General features: G+C 44.4%; 1 protein-coding gene across 2 annotated transcripts in view; it reads right to left on the bottom strand.

Annotated features, from left to right (window-relative positions):
- Positions 1–11137: 11137 nt before the first annotated feature.
- RBM20 (RNA binding motif protein 20) overlaps positions 11138–17394 on the bottom strand; it is a 273263-nt gene continuing 267006 nt past the window's right edge. For both annotated transcript variants that reach the window (XM_066601410.1, XM_066601411.1), the window contains one exon: positions 11138–14741. In XM_066601410.1, the coding sequence (XP_066457507.1) occupies positions 14631–14741 (111 nt within the window). In that variant the 3' untranslated portion in view covers positions 11138–14630. The remainder of the gene's footprint in view (positions 14742–17394) is intronic.

Genomic DNA, 17394 nt, shown 5'->3' with positions numbered 1-17394 from the left:
GGAAGAAGAGGTCACTACACACAAGGAGCCTCCGAGAGCCTCTTATAGGGCAAGGGGGAACCACTTATAAGTCCTCAGGTGACAAGACCGTTCATCTAATCACCCCACAACACTAATAATTTGCATATCTGTCTGAGATGGAACTACATGCCGGGTTATTTTTCTGGGGGTTGGACTATTTTCTTTTTTACACATAGTGTGTTACGACGCATAGAAGATGGAAAAAATACAGAGTAAAAATACATTCGCCTGAAAGTGGACAAATGCAGAATCTTCCCAGCTCCTGCTGCTCCTTAAAGGGGTTGTCCCGCGCCGAAACAGGTTTTTTTTTTTTCAACCCCCCCCCCCCCCCGTTCGGCGCGAGACAACCCCGATGCAGGGGTTAAAAAAGAACACCGCACAGCGCTTACCTGAATCCCCGCTCTCCGGTGACTTCTTACTTACCTGCTGAAGATGGCCGCCGGGATCTTCTCCCTCGGTGGACCGCAGGGCTTCTGTGCGGTCCATTGCCGATTCCAGCCTCCTGATTGGCTGGAATCGGCACGTGACGGGGCGGAGCTACACGGAGCCGGCATCCTGCACGAGCGGCCCCATTGAGAAAAGAAGAAGACCTGGACTGCGCAAGCGCGTTTAATTTGGCCATTAGACGCCGAAAATTAGACGGCTCCATGGAAACGAGGACGCTAGCAACGGAACAGGTAAGTGAATAACTTCTTATAACTTCTGTATGGCTCATAATTAATGCACAATGTACATTACAAAGTGCATTAATATGGCCATACAGAAGTGTATAGACCCACTTGCTGCCGCGAGACAACCCCTTTAACTTTGTGCCATCAGCTAGAGCAGCGTGTTCACTGTTACTTTAATTACAGTTTACGTAAAGAAAGTGCTAAAAAGTCTATTATCCAGCTGTAACACCCTTGGAGCTGACAAAATGTTATAGATTGTGTGTAACCTGCGTGGATGTACGAGTTCAGTGTTTACAGTAGAAGCTCCTTGTCTGGTAAAGAAACATAGAAGATAATTGTTGGAATTTTGCTTGGCCGGCAGCAGTGAATACCAGCGGCGTAATCCTTTCCTGAGTGTATGTATAGTAGGATAACCTTACATCATCTAACAGGCAACAATGCATTGGGTGACCCCTTTAGTAGCCCCTCATCTAATAGTGTTGGACTCCTTGGGCCTTCAGAACTGCAGCAGTTCATCATGGTGTAGATTCCACCAGGTCATTAAATCCTTCTGCAGGAATATCGGCCCCTGTGGACAGGAAGCTCCTTGTAGTTGCTGCAGATTAGATGGAGGTGCTGACGTATTCTGACCAGCTTTATTCCTTCATGCCAAAAGATCAGTCACTACATTTCAACCACAAAGGTCTTTGTCAAGCATGGCGACTGATCTTTTGTGTGATTGTTCTCAGTAAGAGAAACCAAGTAGTCTTGTGGATATGATACCTTTTAATGGCTAACAAAAATACATGATGTTACAGCAAGCTTTCAGGATATCGACCCTTCGTCAGACTAATGAATTAAACTAGTTTGGATGGCACACAATTATAACATACAGATGCAGAGGGGGGGGGGGGACACCCATCATGATCTAAATAAATGTTCACACACAGAAATTTGAGACTTAAAAAACACAAGACAGTCTGAGCAGAGAGACAAATACTAAATCAGTGCACTGAGCTGAGGAATGTGACAGTTTTATGATGTCTTTTATCTCCAATGCACATAGAAGAAGATGAAAATACTACCTCAGCAGCACCACCTATTGGATGGAAACATTCTTACAATCAATTTTGATTGTTTGGTTTATATATGGGAGCTAGATTGATCGATTCCTGACGAGTCTGAGAGGTACAGCCAGTCCATGAAATGTCAAGGGGGGCGTGCAAGTACATCATGTAAATGTAGAAAAAAACATGTGGTTATAGGCGCAATCCCATTTAACTCCAAGAGGCATGACACGTGCTTTTGATTAAATGTTTATTAAAAATGAATCCAGCATATAATAATAGACGCGTTTCGGGGCTGTTGTGCCCCTTCCTCAGTTTTGTAGCTGGGAATACACAGTACATACAATGGGGAATATGTTTGATAAATAGGGGGGTAATTACATAAAATTTAAATTTATGATTTATGAGAGATAAGAAGTAGAAACTAACAATTAAATAGGAGTAATTACGTACATAACTTTCAATTTGATAATAGGACTAATTCTATGAAAAAAAGGTTTGGTACCGTGTTAGCCAGTAGAATAGTGTGATTGCTCTCAGTGCCAGAAACCAAGTCATCTTTTAATGGCTAATAGCATGTATATGGTGTATCATATATACAAGATTACTTGGTTTGTCTCACTGAGGACGATCACACAGGACTAATTCTAGCTTCATATTTATAACAATATAATTTGATGCATTGAAATAATATCTAAAATATCCCTTAATGTATAATAAAAACTGGAGTTTTTGTTAAAAATAATATACATATAAGACATTCATTTAACAAAAACTCCAGTTTTTATTATACATTGATGCAGGAGATTTTAGATACTTTTTCAATGTGGAATAAATTACGACCGGCCTCGTTGGAAGTCGCTCCGATCGCTGGATTTTCCCATCTAATGTGGATCGATACTGAAACTGACCCACAGAAACTTGTCACGTGATTTTATGCTCCGCGGTCACGGGGAGAATTACCATACAGGGGAACACCAATTGTGAAAGCCCCAGGGTTTTTTAGTGTATATACCAATGTGATGGTGTATTATGTGTGAAGCAAGAAACAACTAATTCTCTGCCCTATAATAATACTATTAAAGGGGTTGTCCCGCGCCGAAACGGGTTTTTTTTTTTTTCAATAGCCCCCCCGTTCGGCGCGAGACAAACCCGATGCAGGTGTTGAAAAAAAAAAACGGATAGTACTTACCCGAATCCCCGCGCTCTGGTGACTTCTTACTTACCTTGCGAAGATGGCCGCCGGGATCTTCACCCTTGGTGGACCGCAGGTCTTCTGTGCGGTCCATTGCCGATTCCAGCCTCCTGATTGGCTGGAATCGGCACACGTGATGGGGCGGAGCTACGAGGAGCGGCTCTCCAGCACGAGCAGCCCCATTCAACATGGAGAAGACCAGACTGCGCAAGCGCGTCTAATCGGGCGATTAGACGCTGAAAATTAGACGGCACCATGGAGACGGGGACGCCAGCAACGGAGCAGGTGAGTGAATAACTTCTGTATGGCTCATAATTAATGCACAATGTACATTAGAAAGTGCATTAATATGGCCATACAGAAGTGTATAACCCCACTTTGTTTCGCGGGACAACCCCTTTAAGTCTCTAACAATCCGGTATATCTAGATGGGAAATGATTACTTGGGGCCTATATGCCTCTAGTGTAAGCTGGTTCTCCAGTCTGACGTTCATGACTTGTAAGGCTGTCCCTGTATTCCTACCTTGTATCTCGTGGCCTTTGGCTCACCTGCTGCCTCGGATTCACGTGGGATCCTTCTTGTGTTGCTTTTGTTATTTACTTCCACTTGAGCATTGTGGATAGACTATTTACAAGGCAGGGAGAGGATCACTGCCCTCCGCCAGCTGTGAACAGGTAAACAGCAGCTCCGCTACCTGCGCATTCATCACTGTAGATACACCTGACTCTGAGATTTGTTTCTGCTGCCAATCGTCTGATTCACCGGGGCCAAAGGTACTGATAGCAAAGAAACGTCCGTACAGGGACACAAAGTAGCTTTATTTCTCTCTGCATTAGCAGAAGTTGCAGACGACTGGACCTTCCCCAGATGTTCTGCAAAATTTAGTAGATTTGAGTAAAATAACGGAACTTCCTAATGTCCTCTTCCCAGGGCAGTGGGGGAAGGGTGGAGGCGTAATTGCACACTGCTCATACAACAGCCTGTCTGAACAAGCCACAAGGTTTCAAGTTTATGAAAGGAGGAGAATGTTAAAGTAAACTTTTGGGAAAGGTCATTTAGCGTACGTTTACACCCAGCGGAAATGCTGCAACTTTTTCAAAGCAGAGAATCTGTGGCAAAATCCAAAGTATTTCCGCATTTTTGGTGCAGATTTTGACGAATCAGCTGTATATCCACAGCCGGTTTCAGCATCTACAGCGTCCCCCTCAACTCCGAGTATTTTGCACTGCCAGTACCCAGAGCACAGTGTCGGCAGCGCACCGTCACCCTGCAGGCGCTGATGCAGAAGTGGTATCTCCTGACCGGCGGCACTCACTAGTGGCTGCCGGGTGACGGGGTGCGCTGCCAGAGTGAAGTATTCCGAGGTGAGGGGAGCGGTTTTCAGTGCGGAAATGCTGCGGATTTTGATGCAGATTTTCAGGGGTATTTCACAGATTTAAAGGGGTCGTCCCACTTCTGGCTGTTTTCAGAACAACCCTTTAATGTTTTTTTTTCACCCAGTGGATAGGTAAAAACTGATAGATTGTTGGGACCCCCACTCATCCTTAGAACAGGGGTCTGGTTGGTCTCCAAGGGAACGGAGTAGAGGTTGTACAGTTGTACTGCCACCCCATTCATTTCAATTAGCCTACCTTAGCTGAAATCTCCTTACCTGTGGCATCAGGGCATGTAAAACAGCCTGAAATACACGGTTCTCCCCACTCCTGACCCTATTTTGATTTCTGCACCACTTGCTTAACCACATTAAATAAAGTGTATTTGTAGAACTAAACATTAAATCTAAATCCTTATATTACCGGCCAATTTTGGGCCCCAACAACCAGATAATATTGCAGTTCTTATATCGTCACCTTTCAAGAGCCATAACTGTGCTGTTTTCCATGGACTGCTGATGTCCATTAAGGGTGCAGATACCCCGAGCGTCAGCAGCCCGCTAAACCGTACTCTAAGGATGCTAAAAAGAATGGGGGCAATTTTCTATTAGGTGTAAACTGGCATTAAAAAGTTGTACATTTTGGTGCCAACTGCATTCGCTTGCAATTTTTTTGCCACTTACAATATTTTTCCAAAAATGGGCAAGTCTTAGCACGTGGGGCGAGGCCAGAGATGGTGCGTCTGATTTACAGTAATTTATGCCAGAAACAGGGATAAGTCACAACACAGCTCGTAAGGGCCGTTATACACGGGACCACTACCATCCCGGCGATCATCAGTCCTTCCATACAGGATCCAGAATCACTCAGTGAATGGAGGTGGAGCGGGCCGGAGATCAATCTGGCCGCCTGTGTAAGTAGGCCACCATTCATAGACGAATGACTGAATGTCTGCATGAGCCGATTGTCGTTTGATATTCATGCCTATAGAAATTGAATTTATCTTTCGGCGTTCAGTTGCTGCCGGCATTTACTGCGACAATCTGAACGAGTAGCTTTCAGTGTAAAAGTTCTCTAACAGGTATAAATGGACAGGCAAAAATGTGCCAGATTCATTAGGAGGCAAGTACCTGATAAGAAGTTTGGCTTATCTCCCTCCAGCGCAATTCAGATTAGGTCTGGCATATGAAACCGCGGTGTGAAGAAATCCTTAGGAATAGGTCCCTGTCATTCAGCTCTTCACGGCTTCTTTTTAGGGCCCTTTTTCAAGGTGTCAGTGCCGAATAATGTAGAAAAAATGGTTATCTTAAAAATGTAACTATAGCAGCCCTCTTCATACAGTCTGGTCAGAAGTAGGGGGTATTATCCACATTATCACAGGTGACCCATGATCTAATCAGCCATCAACTCTATTACGCACCACGCTGCCAGGTTCAATACTGGCACTTAGGGGGTTCTCTAGAGTTACAGAATCATGGCTGTTTTCTTCCAAACACAGCGCCACCTTTTCGATAGAGTTGCATGCGGTATTGCAGCTCAGCTCCATTAAAATAAATGGGAACTGAGCTGCAATACCAGACATAACCCTATGGCCAAGGGTGGCACTGTTTTTGAAAGAAAGCAGACATATTTTTCTAACCCTGGACAACCCCTTTCAGCACGCACCCTCCCACTATCACAGCTTGGTTCAAGGAGGTGACTTTTCTAAGGCTGCGAGTGGCTGAGCGATAACCTGCACAATGACTGCCTGCAGCTTATGTGTTCATTTTAAGTCCTTTTAACAGCTTTTTTTATGTCTTGGGAAAACCCCTTTAATTCTTTTTTTTTTCTTAGGGTGCGTTGCACATTGACGATTTTCTGCAGATCTTGGTGTGGCAGCAGGTTTCACCCTCTCAGTGGAATTCACATTGAACAGGTGGAATTTACTGCAGATCTGCACCAAAATCCACATCATTATTAACATGATTAACTAACGAGATGACAGGACAACAGATTGTGATGCATGAAAATTCTCTTTATTAAAATAATTATCAAACACAATTTCAAATATTTTGTGAAGAAAACTTGTGACAGATCTTAAAGTCCGATAGTTTACAAGCCATAAGTTACATAATCCTGATTTCAGAAGCCTCAATAAATAGATTCTCTGGTCCGGTTCAAGTAGGATTTCTACCAGTCGCAGCCTCAGCGTTTCCAGGACAGAAAGTCCCAGAATATCTATCACTAATACGTCAGGCAGGCACTAATGTATTCAAGACGCACCCAGATGTACCTAATTAGACAACAGCAAGACACGACCCATCATAGCAGCAGAATGTAGAGCTTTCATATTGGGGTGACTTCTCTGCCATGCGAGGCTCTGCTCCCTTCTTCTGCATTACTGGAACATCTATACATGCCAATCCCTTTGCAGGTTGTGATGAAAGTACTACAGAGTTAGGTGACACAGCGCCCCCCAGTGAATAGAATACTAATAACTTATTAAGCTTTCGATACTAATAATACCCTTCTGACTTTCTTTCCTTTATAAATTCTTAATCTGAGTCCAGTGTCTCCCAGTCTATTCTGTATGGACCCGTCTGCTCGTCAAGGGATCATAATGAATCAGGATGATCCGCTTGTGCTTGTACTTACCAAACGTGTGCTATGCAACAAATGTAGCCGTTGTACATTGTGTGTGATTGAATCGCTGTCATATCCTGCTTATAGCTTAAAGGGAACTCGTCATCACATTAGAACCCCCAGAACTACATTATGGAGCTGAGGGAGCAGGGAGTCCGAGGAGCTGCGTTTCATATGCATCGGGTGCCCCATTCCTGCTCTGTGCCCCCTTGAAGTTGGGGCACACACAGCATGACACTTTCAGACTGCTCTGCGCACTTCCTCTGCAGTTCATCTCTATGTAAAAGCATGCGCCTGGAAAGGGTCACGCCGCGTGCGCCAACTTCATGAGGACACAGCGCAGGAACGTGGCACCTGAGGAGTACGAAACGCAGCTCCCTGGACCCCCATTCCCTCACTTTGAGCCCCCTAACACAGTTTTGTGCTCTCGCTCTTCCTATTTAACAGTCTTTGTGGTCTTCCACTTTTTGCTTGCTGTTACTAGACCACAGTTACTGCTGCTTTGATAATATTTTTACACATTCTTAAACTGCAGACAACAGGCATAAGTTACTAAACTGGTGAAGACTGAAAAATAATCACATACACAGATGACTTAGTAATATGTATGCGGAATCAGCGCCAAAGAAGAGAATGATTCCACCCCTACGGAAAAAAGCCTGGATGTGGTCATTACCTGTATTTGGGGGTCATACAAGGGGTTGTCCGTCACTATGTATATAAATCATAATCAATGGGTTTTTGGTTCAATTCAATAATTATTGCAAATTCCTGCCTGCTGTCAATGAATAAAAGCATTCCGGTTCACATCCGGAGGCTGAAAAAACACTGTTAGTCTACAGTCAGCGGCTCGTTGACATTTGTAATACGCTGTGCTCAATCCCCATTGATTTACATTGCTGTAGTCAGTCGTGCGACACGTCTTATTTTGGTGCGCATTACATGCCGAAATAGGCCATCGAAGCTAATGGACCTGCGTATATACACAAGAAATCTGTGCATTTGCATATCTAAACAATAAGCGCTCACAGAAAGGACGAAATACAGAGGGAATATTCGATTTTTTTTATTGCAGCTGAAACCTGCATGCCCCCGTGTGAACGAGCCCTAAGGGTGTTCATGCATGGAGCGTCTCAGCCGCCGGTAGTGCATGTATTTTACTGCTAACTGCAACTGGGAACAATGACAATTACAGGTGCAGCTCAGCAGTTGGGCCCAAATTTGACTTGCGAATCTGCGTGAGAGATCCACAAATCAAGCCGCCCACAGAGAGACATGGGCGTCCGCAAATGGATTAACAAATGAGGATTCGATTTGCGGCTCACTGGCCGCGGCAGCGCTGGATTCCCTGCCGTGGACATGAGGCCTTAGTGGTAAAATGCGTCTGCGACCTGCAGCGGGGATGCACTGCGTAGCGCTCAGGTACACAACACCGTTACACTGTGACAAAAAGTCAGGCCAGGAGAGGTTTGTGCGCATAGCATTGTCACGGCTCGGTCCATTATAGCAATCCCACATCTACTAATTCTGATGGGGTTTTCAGCCTCTGAATGTAATCAAGAATGATTCTATTCACTAACAGAAAGCAGAGTCGCTGAATGGCGATTAGCTGATACATCAAAGTGTATGAGACATTTGCAGAACTTGTAAGAGTGGACATTTTTTAACTATTGTAAGGCATTTTCGACTTGCTGGTTGTTGATTCTCAGTGATCCGGCGGCAGCACGCTGTACTCTTGGGCCGATTCACATCTACGTCAGAACCTCCATCACTGAAACCAGCGCTGTTCGGCCGCCAGGCTTCCCCTTTCCTGCTCCCCGAATGGAACAGGAAAGCAGAATCCCCAACGCAGACGTGAAACCGCATTATACAAACTGGTTTAACAGCTTCTTTTAGCTGTCGACTATCCTAAAGTATGACTGTAAGCCGCTGAAGAGGCTCTGCACTTTGGACAGTCCTTAATTGTCAGATGGGCCACTTGACAAGCTGATCCAGAAGTGTCTGCTGTTGGGACTCCATCGATCAGCTGGAATCTGTTCGGAAACCTAAAATTAAGGCCGCTTACAAACAGGTGACAAAATCGTGTGTTTCTCTTCCGATGCGACAGCGCTACAAATCGCATGTATGTGAGGCCCGTGCTTCCAACGGCTTCCTTCACATGAGCAATGTTTTGTAGGCTGCTAGATTGCGAGAAAAAAAATTTGCAGCATTCCCTATACAGCTGCGACTTGCGATGTAATGTAGCCCATGTTTCCCTATGGAGCCTTCCTTTCTGTTGCAAAAGAGCACTACAAAGCCGCGCAATTTTGTAGCGCCTCAAAATCATGATATCGCCGCGAGAAAACAGCAATATCAGACAGAACACAGCTGTGGTTTTTCTCGCCGTGATATCGCTGTTGCCCGTGTGAAAGAGGCCTAAGGTCTTTTTCACATGATCGGGTTTTGCTGCACACAGCGGCCGTATCTCATGCATGGTAGCATGCAGCAAGTGCGCAATCACGTGTGTACTAGCTGCGCACCGACAATCCCCATACACTATCTTGGCGTGTATGCACGCGTCATATGTGCCAAGACAGTGCGTGCTGCAATCTATTTTGCATGCTGTGTGTGAGATTCACAATTGGAAATCAATGTGAGATCGGTACTGTGTATTACATGCGCAATAACCGCGTGCATAATAGGCGGCAGCATACACTCATGTGAGAGGCTCGAAGGGTTCAATTTCCCTGCAACGGAAATGAAGTATTACACTGTAGCCATTTACATTAGTGAGCTGTCAGCTCATGGCGGGGTCTGCAGCGCGAGAGACCCTCCTTATATCTGCTGTCCAGCAGGATCCTGAACAGAAGACCCCCTTAATAACGCACAGTTCCCTAGTAAGGCTATGAAAATAGGCTTTTTAAATTGGACAACCCCTTTAAGGCCGGCTTTTTACAGTTGGATTTCTGTAGCTGAATCCACGGTCGGCGTCCGCACGGAGGATCCGCAGCAAACAGCTTACATGAAAGCCGTTCGACGCACAGCCCATTCCGAAATTGACATTGCAGATAGGCTGTGGGTTCCCGCATTATCGCCTAGCAATGTTGTGGGAAAAACAATTTTTTTTTTTTTTTTTTAATGATGTACACGGCTTGGGATCTATGCTAATCAGCTGTTCATGTTGCTCATTCGATCATGCACTTAGCTGAATGCTGCAGGAAGCAGACAGCTCTGTTTCCCCTGCAGTGGCCAGGCTTGGTATTACAGGCAAAGTTTCCATTCACTTCACTGAGAAGTTTGCTTGTAATACCAAACCTGGCCAGTGCAGTGGGAAAAGAGCTCTCCGCTTCCTGCTAAGATCAGCTCCGTACACGAGCGCATTGACTCGGCAAACAGCTTATCAGCAGAGGTCCTGGGAGGCAGCTACCTGCTGATCTACTATTGGTGGCCTATTCTAAGGCAAGGCCATAAAATACGCCTGCCTATATATTTGTACAATGTGAATTACATTTTGGTGGACCACCCATTTTTTTTCTAGGAAGCCAGCAGAGTAACATTCTGCTGTGTATTCCCAAGGACTTGATAAGAATATGTTGCTGCCTTTCTTCATGCAGAGAACATATACATACTAAAATCTCACCTGCCTTTGTCAATAGGGGATCGGATGCACAACATGCACCTCCTACTCAGGTCAGTGGAGCTGTATACCGCTGTACACAGATCAGCCTCCTAGTGGTGACTGCACAGAAGTGGGGCTTTATATGCTCCAAACCCTTTAATAATATGTTTTATTTTAGACACCTAATGTGTAATGGTAGTGCACTGTACTCCTTATTTTAGGAGCTTCCCTATATTGCAGTTGCTAAGCACACTCCCTGACGTCAAAAGCTTGGCAGTAATTTACATCACTGCTCATACCAGTGCTGCTCTACATTTAAAGGGCTTGTCCAGTTGTAAACTATTGATGGTCTATCCTTAGAATAGGTCATCTATTGCTAATCAGCAGGGATGTGCTGCCCAGGAGCCCTCCTGATCAACTGTTCTCTGTGCTAATGCAATGCATGAACTGAGCTGATTTCTGCAGGAGGCAGACAGCTCTGTTCTCACTGTAGTGGTCAGTTTTGGTATTACAGGCAAAGTTTGCATTGAAATGAATGCCTGTAATGCCAAGCCTGGCCACTGCAGTGGGAACGGAGCTGTCTGCTTCCTGCAGAAATTAGCTCAGTTCATGAATGCATCCGCCCAGAGAACAGCTGATCAGTGGGGGTCCCGGGCAACAGACCCTCACTGATCAACTACTAATAGCCTTTTGTAATGACAGACCAGCAAACATTTACAACCGGACAACCACTTGACCTAATCATATGTCAGAAAAACTAACGCTCTGAGCTGTAAATTAAATAAAAATATAACATTTATATAAATAGTCTTTGTATTCTGCTCTTCAGATAGATTCCTAGTGACCAGACATTTAAAGTAGTAAAAAGTTAAAATTCACATTATAAATAGGTTAGCAGACGTTTAAAAAGCTCGTTTAAACTTGTAATATCATATATACATAATGACCAGCGGGCTTAACGGGACACATTTCACCACGTCCCAAATGGGCTACCATGCACTTATCAGAAGTGGATTTTAGGGAAGGAATGCTAAGGATTGTCCTTAGGAAATAAATAAACGCCACATCACACAGCGGGTTTCTAGTAAGGGGTGTCAGAGAGCTTTATGTGGAGCCGCCTGAGCTGCACGCATTCATACAAGGCTCTTACAGTATCACACTAGGGTTTTGTATGAAGTGTCAAGAAGCTGATCATCGGCTTGCAGGTAAGTAGGAACCACATACTGTATACTGGCCAGCGGCAGGTTTCATACATTTCCACTAGCTCACTTGCTTACTTGATTTGCATAAGTTTTAGTAAAAATAGTGCATTAAAATCATCCAAGGAAATGAGAGAGCTTTCCATGAAACCATAAGGGCGCCCACCCACTGGCGTTGCCGATTTTCGTGCGTGAAAAACGCAGTGTTTTTCGCACATTTTCTGCGCCTTTTTCGTGGCCTTTTTCGTTCATTTCCATTGACAATCATGGGTGCATTAAGAGAAAAATAAGGAGACATATGCAACTGACAGTTCCTATGTGAAAAATTGCAAGGAAACGAAAAAAAAAACCCAAATGGACAAGAACACATTCTATGCTAATTGCTCTTCAGAAAAAAACGCAAAACGCAATTTAGCATCGCAGGAAAAAAAATCGCCAGTGGGTAGGCGCCCTTAGGAAGAAAGTTTCTTTCTCTTTTGGAGATGCAGAGTTTTTAGGCAATTAACACATTTCTGTTACTAAAGGCCAGATGTTAGTAAAAGTCGTTCATGCAAGACTTGAAACACATATGTCGGTGGTCCTACGACTTGCTTCACATTTCTGTCTACATATGCTGTGCTGCTGATTGCAGGTATAGGTTCTGTTAACAAGGTGGGAAGAGATTGGCTGTGGTGCCCTCAGTAGTATTTATCTTTTCTCTCTTTGTTTTTTTGTGACCCTCCTCCCTCCATCTATCATGAGCTGGAATGTGGTTCCTCTAAGTAAGAGCACCTCCCACTCTGGCGGATCCTGCCTGTCCACATATTACATGGTCGGTTATGAACTGGGAGCATGTAATACTAATATTCCCCGGCATTAAATGTATGGCCAGCCAGAGCCGTTCTCACCAGGCCTTCCAGGATGCAGATCCCCAAGATGCCATCCTTCAATATATTTTATATGGTTTGTTTTTGCCTTTTGGAGGTAGTTCTTAGTAAAACTGCTTCCAGCCCCCTCTGTGTAGCATAAAGAGGTAGACTTTTCAGCACATTCAGCTGAGTCCGGGACATTAGATGAGCCGTTTCATCATCAGCTCTTCCAACATAACCCAGTCCCCTCACTCTTCTTTGTGACAGTTGTCTACAATCATCCCCTTTTTCAGTGTGAAAGCTGCTTATCTTGGCTCAGGCAGGATCATTAACCCTCCCCATTCTTGTGATAAATACGCAAGTGAGAGATTAGCCTGTTTTTTAAATGGTCACTCCAGCAAAAATACATTTTTCTATCCCTGTCTCCATTACCCGATTGCCTGTCATGCTCTGGACATCTCCTATGTATACTGCAGTCACTTCCATGCAGTGCAGCCTCCAGTCTGATGCTTAACAGATACCATTTTTTTGTTTTGGATTTCTCCCTGCTTTCTCTTCTTCTGTGCTGTGCTATCAATCCTTTTATGCATCAGCACAGCATCACATGACCAGCTAGAGCCAATACCATCTCTGCATATTGGAAGGACGATGTGATTATCATTACGCTCCATAGTCTCCTAAATAAACAACAGACCATAAGTATACAGTGAGGAGGGTGGACTTTCATCTCCTTCATTATAACTGCGTGACAGGAGCCTCTAATCATCAGCAGTAGGGTGATAGGAGCTTCTGTCCCTCCTGGTGAGGAGCCTGTATGGTACAGTCCATGCAGTTTTATCATACAGGAAGTTCTGCTGACGGCAATAATGCCTTCTTGAGAGATCACAAAGCCATGTAATTCCCAGGCAGCCACAGAAGGGGAGTCTAGTAATATTCAGACACTAGGTAATACTAGCCAACGTATACATACTGGGGGAGAGTTACATAATGAATGAAAACTTTTTTTTTACTAGAGTGGCCATTTAAATATGTGACGGACAAAGATCATTATGAAAAAATATGTAAATAAACGAGTTCTTATTATTGACCCGTCATCTATATGTAGTCCACAGTGATGTACAACGAGGTGTCACCTGATGCTGAAGGGCATCCCTGCACAATCCGTTCTATAGCTCCATACCTGCCATTGTAGTTAGATGCTTAGGCCTTACCATATAGATGAGACGTTTTGTAACTTTGTAACTATATATCTCACTGTTGTGCCAAAATCCCAACAATCTGCTTATAAAGTGACAACAACATTGGTTTTGTTGCATCACTTCGTCTATATTAGACACATAATCACATTGAAGCATCTAAATTCATTTGACATCACTTCTCATGCATTTACTGGTCATAATAATATATTATCATCTGGATGAGTTAAAAATCTGTAAGAAAAAAAAAATCCCTGAGAAAGTCAGAATCTTATAAAATATAATGCATTTACAAAGGCACACAGGGGCTCATTGCTGCATATGGAAGCCAATTAATGCAAGGCACTGCTTAGAACAATTAAGATATCCCATTTAGCCAACTAAAGCTTCATCTATTGCTAGTCCTAAATTATACTAAAACAATTTCCCCTAAAAATCTAAGCATAATTTCTATTTTCCCGAGGCAATTTGTATTTGTTAATTGACATCTTGCAGTTTTGAACATACTGAGGGTACAGAATTACTCTCAGTCCCGGTCTTAGGTCTGGCTTCATTTTTCTATCTAAGTGCTTACAAATAATAACCTTCCTGACTTCCTAAACTGATCTTGTCGTCATCTTCATGGTGAATGTCTATGAAACCTGTTGGGCTGTGAAGTGCCGGCAGATTGGAGTTAGGGCTCGCTCTTGTTCTCCACAATGTTTTCTTCATGGCACTCTAAGATGCTGACTTGTACATCTCTTGTCCGCAACTTCTTATCTCGAGAATTTATTTCACAACTCATACCACCTGTGTTACTCTGTAATGTCTGTACAGGCCATAACAAGGAGTCTTCTACACCCGGCAGCCAGGCCAATTCCTCAGGGTTTGCTTTTGTGAAACTGAGGAACGATCCCAACATCTTCTTGTGAGATGATAGTATCCTTGTCACTCATATCTGGACCTTCTTGAGCCAATCTTGATAAATAATTCTGTGGGAGAAGTGTAAAATCATCAGTTTTCTCATCAGTATAAAGGTTCTATAGTCTCGTTGTGAGAAGGCACTATAGATGTGTTTATACTACAGTTGAAGATACCCTCTGGTATTGGGACAAAATTCAGTCTGGGGACAAGAGGGGGTATATTAGTTGCAGTTGTTCTTCTGTGCCACCTTTCCGATTTGCCATTTCTTGGCCCTGTTCTCAGCAGTCCAAGATGGCTGCAACAATTTTCTAACTACCTAATGCAGACTGTGCACTACTCTGATTGGCTAGTGCTGATCACATGAGCAACTCTGGCTAATCAGAGAGCAAGTACAGTGTGCTGGGGGGATTAGGTCGTCTGAAGATTGCTTTGACCATCTTGGATGGCTTAAAATGGGACCTGAAACTGGCAGATCAGAGGGAGAGCAGAAAGAACAACTGCAGGCAATATACCCCTCCCCACCGCCCCCACCTCCTCCCGGGGCAGAATGTTGTCTTGAAACCAGAGGGTTGCTTTAAAGGGGTCCTCCAAGATGGTGACCTATTCTCAAAATAGGCCAGCAGTGTTTAAGAAATGTTATTTGTTAAATCTACGAACAAGCTGCTGTATTTAAGTAATCAGTGAAAGGGACGCTGACCATATGAGCTTTACAGCAATTCAAGGCTTGTTCACCAGTGATTTTTACTTCTGGACGAAAAAAAGATTTGGTACGGTGTTAGCCAATAGAGCAATGTGTGATCGTTCTCAGTAAGAGAAACCAAGTCATCTTGTAGATATGAGACCTTTTAATGGCTAACAAAAATACATGATGTTACAGCGAGCTTTTGGGGATATCGCCCCCCTTCATCAGGCTAATGAATGAAACTAGTTAGGATGGCACATAATTATAGCTGAAGGGGGACACATTCCTGTTGATCTAAATAAATGATCAGACACAGAAATTTGAGACTATTTTGCACTCAAAACTTAAAACAGACAAACTGAGCTGAGCCATACATCGTAAATCAGTCCACTGAGCTTAGGACAGTTTTATGCTGTGTCAAGTTCTGAATTTTTATGAAGTTTTAAAGAAAGAAGAAAAAAAATTGATTGGGAAGAGGACATCCTTCGTGACCTCCTTCAGACCTTTCATATTTTCCACTTATGCAAGAATTTATTTCTTCATCCCTGTGGGGAGTCCCTTCATCACTGAACACACTGCTGCTGCTGTCATAGTGTTCAGTGATGAGGGGACTCCCTGCAGAGATGAAGGAATCCCCTGCCACTGCTGTCACGGCCCCATTGACAGCAAGGTTAAACCCTTGGATGTGACAGCCTAACATCCCTGCGGTGCTGAAGGAATCCCCTGCTGCAGCTGTCACAGCTGCAGCAGGGGATTGCGATTTTCTCCCGTGGCTGGTGCTGCTGCCGCTGGCCCCATTGGAAACAATGGGCGATATCGCAAAAAGAATGGGCATGCAGCAATTTTTTTTTTAACGCATCGTAGGAGTGAAAACATTACAAATGAGAATGAAACCATTGAAATTCATTGGTTTCACAATCATGCGTTGTCACTCACTCTCCAAGTGCGGGAAAAATCGTCCGATTTTCTCGCCAGTGTTAAGGCGCCCTAAGCCCTCACTGTGCTGTTTAGCGATGCCTCTACAGCATCATCTATTGGAAGGCAGCATTTTTCCAAATCAGTGTCAGACTTTAAAAGCCTTCTAACAATGACTGGGAGTGTGAGTCAATATTCCTTCTGGATGTATATGGTTCTCTCTTCCTTCTAGAGGCGACTCCGGCTTTGGCTCATATTCCCTGTCAATGTTACAAGGCTTGTTAAAAGGTCTGACATTGACTTGAAGAATGCCGCATTGCACTTGCGTAAATGTCCCAGAGGAGCATGGATGGCCTTAAGGCTGGGTTCACACGGGGCGGATTTTCGTCGGAAATCTCGCGGTTTGGCCGCAGCAAAAACTGCGAGGTTTCCGCCGGGAGAACCGCCGCGGTTTAAGCCGCGGCGGCTTTGAAGCGGCCAGGCCGCGCTGCGGCCGGCGCTCCCATAGAGGAGAGCACGGCCGCAGCGGAATGAAGAAAAGAATGGACATGCTGCTTCTTTTGAAAGCGCGGCCGCCGCAGCCGCGGTTTCAACCGGATTTACCGCAGCAGATTAGCCGTCCCGTGTGGACGAGATTTCTGAGAAATCTCATCCACATGGCTGGCTAATCCCGGGATTAGCGGCCGCGGGCGGTTTTGCTGCGGGCGGATCTGCTGCGGCAAAACCGCGGCAAATCCGCCCTGTGTGACCCTAGCCTAAGTCTCCTCACACCTTCTAGGTGTTCTCATTAAGGAGAAACATTACCCTTTCTTTAAAATGAAGCAAATAAGAAAGATAGAAAAAATACCTCTACAGCGCCATCTATTGGATGGCAGCATTCCTTCATATCACAGTGACCATATTATAACAAGTCATCAATGATTGGGAATATAAAACCAGGAATACTGCCATCCAATAGATGGCGCTGTAGAGGTATTTTTTCCATCTTTCTTATTTGCATAGATTTCCCAGAGAAGCTAGCATTGCCTTATAAGTCCCCTTACTCATCTTTTAGGTGTCCCTACACCCCTTCTGGGTGCTCTCCTTGGGGAGAGACTATACCATCCCCCGACTCACTCACCCCC

This window comes from Eleutherodactylus coqui, chromosome 4, assembly GCF_035609145.1.
Source record: "Eleutherodactylus coqui strain aEleCoq1 chromosome 4, aEleCoq1.hap1, whole genome shotgun sequence".
NCBI lineage: Eukaryota > Metazoa > Chordata > Amphibia > Anura > Eleutherodactylidae > Eleutherodactylus > Eleutherodactylus coqui.
Note: the sequence above shows the minus strand (reverse complement) of the source record. Positions and strands in the feature narration are given on the sequence as shown.